This window comes from Urtica dioica, chromosome 4, assembly GCF_054948205.1.
Source record: "Urtica dioica subsp. dioica isolate 48M chromosome 4, U.dioica_male_clone48M_v1_H2, whole genome shotgun sequence".
Lineage (NCBI taxonomy): Eukaryota > Viridiplantae > Streptophyta > Magnoliopsida > Rosales > Urticaceae > Urtica > Urtica dioica.
In genome coordinates this window covers 9,777,326-9,782,817 of record NC_142759.1, presented here as the reverse complement: position 1 = coordinate 9,782,817, position 5,492 = coordinate 9,777,326, and the positions used below count along the sequence as shown (strand labels likewise).

The 5,492-nt window shown below is 39.1% G+C and overlaps 1 protein-coding gene across 1 annotated transcript; it reads left to right on the top strand.

Annotated features, from left to right (window-relative positions):
• Window positions 1-340: 340 nt before the first annotated feature.
• On the top strand, window positions 341-4,969 carry LOC149400229 (importin subunit beta-1-like). Its single transcript, XM_089611317.1, has 3 exons — window positions 341-554; window positions 1,140-3,558; window positions 3,649-4,969. The coding sequence occupies exons 2-3, from the start codon at window positions 1,145-1,147 to the stop codon at window positions 3,845-3,847; spliced, it is 2,613 nt and encodes an 870-aa protein (XP_089467443.1). The 5' UTR covers window positions 341-554; window positions 1,140-1,144; the 3' UTR covers window positions 3,848-4,969.
• The last annotated feature ends 523 nt before the right edge of the window (window positions 4,970-5,492 follow it).

The window sequence follows — 5,492 nt, the reverse complement described above, 5'->3', positions numbered from 1 at the left end:
ACAGACTTTCCCAAGTTCCAACAATTAGAATAGAAGGAAAACGGTTGTTTTTTTTTTTTTTTTTTTAAGGAAATGTTTTATTTTATTTTAACATATAGTCCATCTAAAAAATTAAACACAAAAAACTATATCAACGAAAAATGGGAGTGTATAAAATTAATCTTGGATTTTTTAAGTAAATCTTTTTATTTATCTTAAATACATGTATACTTTTAAAACAAAATAAGAAGATAAAAGGATTTATATTAAATCTCGTTGTTGTTTTTTTATAATATAAAACAAGTGAAACTTCATTTAATACATTATTTCTAATATAATTATTCCGTGTAACCCACCACAGACTTTGGGCCAATTTGTTTTTTTGAATTTGTCTCACAGCTTTTTACAAACAATATTTGTTCGACGCGCTCTCTCTCTCTCTCTCTCTGCTAGGGTTTCACAATCGCCGCGTCTTTCTTCTTCCGTTCCCTTGCCTTCTTCAGCTTCTTTTGTCCCTATACTCGATTCGGAATCATCGTCGTTTCTCTCTTTTGTCGCTGAGTCAACTCAACACTGTAAGTGTTTGTATATTTTAGTTTTCTGTGTGTGTGTAATACTAATAACTGATTGCTTTGGAAGATCGATTCAGAGATTTCATTATTATCTGATTCTTCGATCTATAATAATCGGATCGTGTTTTTATTAACTGGATTTGTCTATTTGGGATCTGATTAAATGGCAAAACGAAAGTGTTGAAATAATTTGAATATCAGATTTGAGGTTTTTTTAGTGTCAGATAAGAAGAAGCACGATTGGTTATATAATTTTGTTATTTCCTGTTTCTAATTCTAATTCTTTTGGATTAAAGTTGCTTTATTGCTTAATTCAAATATGACTGTATCACAGGCAGTGATGTCTTGACTTTGGAAGAAAACAAGTTTTTTTTTTAGTATTAAATTATATTCATTTGCTCCACTATTACGATACAATTCTGAGTATCAATTTACTGTTCTTAATATTTATTTATTCAATAAATAACTAATAATCTATAATTAATGTCTGAGATTTTCCAAATATCATTTATACATGCCCATGGTAGTTGTATTTGAAGTTCAATTGGAAAATCTCATAAATTATAATATTTTTGTTTGTTATCTCAGATTCAATGGCGACAGAGGTGACTCAGATTCTCTTAAATGCTCAAGCGGTGGACAGTTCAGTCCGCAATCATGCAGAAGAAAGTCTCAAACAATTCCAGGAGCAAAATCTTCCAAGTTTCTTATTCTCTCTTGCTGGAGAATTAGCGAATGACGAAAAGCCGGCCGAAAGTCGTAGGCTTGCTGGTTTGATCCTTAAGAACGCACTCGACGCCAAGGAACATAGCCGGAAGCATGAACTTGTGCAAAGATGGCTGTCTCTGGATCAAGCTGTGAAGGCCCAGATCAAAGCTTTTTTGCTGCAGACTCTATCAGCTTCTTCACCCGATGCTCGGTCAACTGTATCACAAGTTATTGCGAAGGTTGCTGCGATCGAACTGCCACATAAACAATGGCCTGAGCTGATTGAAGTTCTCCTATCAAACACTCACCAGATCTCGACCCATACAAAACAGGCTACTCTTGAAACCCTCGGGTACATATGTGAGGAAGTCTCTCCCGATGTGATTGATCAGGGTCAAGTGAATAAGATACTGACAGCAGTTGTTCAGGGAATGAATGCTTCTGAGAGTAACAATGATGTGAGGCTCGCCGCAACCCATGCGTTGCTCAATGCTCTGGGTTTTGCCCAAGCAAATTTTTCCAATGACATGGAGCGAGACTACATTATGAGAGTCGTGTGTGAGGCTACTCTCTGTACCGAGCTGAAGATTCGACAGGCTGCGTTTGAGTGTCTAGTTGCTATCTCGTCAACGTACTATGAGAAGCTGGCTCCTTACATTCAAGATATATTCAACATTACAGCGAAGGCTATCAAGGAAGATGAAGAGCCTGTTGCACTGCAAGCCATTGAGTTCTGGAGTTCAATTTGTGACGAAGAGACAGATATCTTAGAGGAGTACGGAGGCGATTTCAGTGGAGATTCTGAAATTCCATGCTTTAACTTTGTGAAGCAGGCTCTTCCTGCTATTGTCCCTCTGCTGTTGGAGACTCTGCTTAAGCAGGAGGAAGATCAGGATCAGGATGAAGGAGCTTGGAATATTGCAATGGCTGGTGGAACATGCCTGGGCTTGGTGGCGAGGACAGTTGGCGATGATATTGTCCCACTTGTAATGCCTTTCATTGAAGAGAACATTACTAAACCAGATTGGAGGCAAAGGGAGGCAGCTACTTATGCATTTGGGTCCATTCTAGAAGGCCCATCGCCGGACAAGCTCATGCCTCTGGTTAATGTGGGCCTGAATTTCATGCTCAACGCTCTGATGACAGATCAAAGTAATCACGTGAAGGACACTACTGGGTGGACGCTCGGGAGAATTTTTGAGTTTCTGCATGGTTCAACTTTGGATACACCAATTATCACAGCAGCGAATTGCCAGCAGATTATCAAGGTTCTTCTTCACAGCATGAACGATGTACCAAATGTTGCTGAGAAAGCATGTGGCGCTCTATACTTTCTGGCTCAGGGCTATGAGGATGTGGGAGATTCATCCTCTCCGCTGACCCCGTATTTTCAAGATCTTATTCAGGGTCTCCTCAACGTAACTCGCCGCCCTGATGCCAGTGAGTCGCGCCTTTGTACAGCAGCGTATGAGACATTGAACGAAGTTGTCAGGTGTTCGACAGACGATACAGCTTCATTGGTTATGCATTTGGCTCCTGTGATCATCAATGAACTGAACCAGACACTCACTGCACAAAATGAAGAGAGGGAGGGCCAAAATGAACTTCAAGGTCTCCTCTGTGGTTGTTTGCAGGTCATGATACAAAAGCTCGGGTCATCAACGCAGACCAAGGGTGCCCTTTTGCAGTACTCTGATCAGATGATGACACTGTTTCTCAGAGTATTTAGCAGTAAGAATGCTACGGCTCACGAGGAGGCCATGCTGGTCATCGGAGCTCTTGCTTACAGTGTTGGCCCTGATTTTGCAAAGTACATGTCCGAGTTTTACAGATATCTGGAAATGGGTCTGCAAGATTTCGAGGATTACCAGGTCTGTTCCACGACGGTCGGTGTGGTGGGGGATCTTTGCAGGGCACTAGAGGCTGGTATTTTGCCTTACTGCGATGGGATAATGACTCAGCTCCTCAAGAACTTGTCAAGCAACCAGCTGCATCGATCTGTGAAGCCCCCGATCTTTTCATGCTTTGGTGATATTGCTTTGGCAATTGGAGAGAACTTTGAGAAGTATTTGGTCTATGCTATGCCCATGCTTCAGGGTGCTGCTGAGCTGTCTCTCCACACGTCAGCCACTGCTGACGAGGACATGATAGAATATGCAAACACTTTGAGGAACGGAATTCTTGAGGCATATTCCGGGATCTTTCAAGGATTCAAGGGCTCCGCAAAGATTCAGCTGTTGATGCCATACGCGTCCCACATCCTGCAGTTATTGGATAGTCTGTTTTTGGAGAAGGACATGTAAGCTTTAATACGACTTTTGGTCCTTTGAATCCACTAATAATATTGTTGGTTTTAATTTGAAGCTGATCATTTTCTATGTTGTTGCAGGGACGATCAGGTGACGAAGACGGCCATTGGTGTACTTGGAGACTTAGCTGATACACTGGGCAGTAATGCTGGTCCATTGATTCAGCAATCTGTTTCAGGCAAAGACTTTCTAAATGAATGTTTGTCGTCTGACGATCATTTGATTAAGGAATCCGCTGAGTGGGCTAAGTTGGCCGTCAGTCGAGCAATATCTTTTTGAGGTTGCTGTTGCTTGGCATGTTGTTTTTTTTTCTTTGCATGCATATACCATCATGAGTCGGTTCTGAGATTTTTGCATACATGAGTCGAGTCATCACATTTTGGGGAAATGAGTTATTGGTTGGTGGCGCAGCGAGTACTAACGACCAGCACAGCTCGGGGTCTCGTTTTCATAATTTCCATTTTTATGTGCATTGTCGTGGAGTAAGTCCAGTGCTTGACGGCTGAGTTGAGTTTCTGCTACCTTGGCAGGAATAGCTCATCAAGCTACAAAAGAAGGAGATACAGGTCTAGTTATCTTATGGAAAACTAAGATTGAGAAAATACTCAATTAGCCCCCCCACAAATAGCTTCTTTTTTTTTTCTGGGTTGAAGTCAAGTCTGTCTGCATGTTTACTGCGAAGTTTTTGTCAATTTTAATTCCTTTTCATTTCATTTTAGTCACCTGAATTCGGTGCCATGCATCATTTTGCATTGTCACATACAGTTATCACATGGTTCGGTCAATGTCTTTTTAATATATTTTGGGCTTGTAGTCATATTGTATACTTTCTCATTTGTGAGGTGTCAACCACATAGTATCATTTACAGTTTCGTGCATATTATTACCATGGTGTCGGATTTTATTCATCTTTCCAATTTTTTTTTTCCTTTAAGTTGGGTGTTTCATTGGATTCGCATACATGTGTTGGGTGTAGCTGTACATTCTAGGCTATTTTCGAAGAGCTCTCTCTTGTTCATATTTATTACTTTTTATTTTTTATTTTTTTTAAAACGTGGCTGAATTTCTAGCCAGTGTCTGAGTTGGGGTTCTATCGAGTAGTACATTACACTTGTAGGGTAAAATCTCAGATTAATAGGGTGATTAGAGGATGATCATTCTTTAGTACGTTGCACTTTATTGGCCAAGTATTTGCTTTTTACAAATATTGATTTTTTCAAGCAGTTAAATACTTGCTGATTTCTGTGGCTATGGTCACATAATAAGGTGAAGTTTATTTTTAATTTTGTATATTGTTTTTTAATCGATTTTTCAACAATATAAAATTTATGTCTTGTGATTGTGAAGGAGCAGAGACTTATCTAAGCTTTTGTTTATAGATATGTTATATTTTTTGCCGGAGCTGTTTTCATATCCTAATAACCACCTTTTTATAATAAGGTGAAGTTTATTTTTAATTTTGTATATTGGTTTTTAATCAAATTTTCAGCAATATACAATTTCTGTCTTGTGATTGTGATTGTGAAGGAGCATTCTAAAATCCGTTATGCTGAAACATTTGTATTGATCATTTTGTTCTTGGCCAAATCTAGATTCCAAAGTAAAAATATGTGCATTAGAATTGTTCTTGGCCAAATCTAAAGTTGTTAAGCCAAACACCATTAAAGCATTTCTTAACTACCTAACTTACATGTTAGGCAAGCCACCGTATCAGAAAAAAATGAAGCGAACGACTAAAGCCAAGAATTACATGACTGTCCCCATTTCCAGTTCCCATTTCCATAACAGGTCTTGATTTCCAGTTTCATGTTCTTACTATTTTTATGATAAATCAATAGTTTCGAGGAGGTGACGGGTGAATCGATGATAAATACAAGATGGTAATTTCAAACCAGTTATTTAGAAAAGGGTACTGCCACCATTT

Bases quoted from the DNA above. Each gene is read 5' to 3' on its own strand.
- LOC149400229 (XM_089611317.1), top strand. From the start codon at position 1,145: ATGGCGACAGAGGTGACTCAGATTCTCTTAAATGCTCAAGCGGTGGAC. The intron at 3,559-3,648 runs GTAAGCTTTAAT...ATGTTGTTGCAG, and splicing joins CTGTTTTTGGAGAAGGACAT to GGACGATCAGGTGACGAAGA.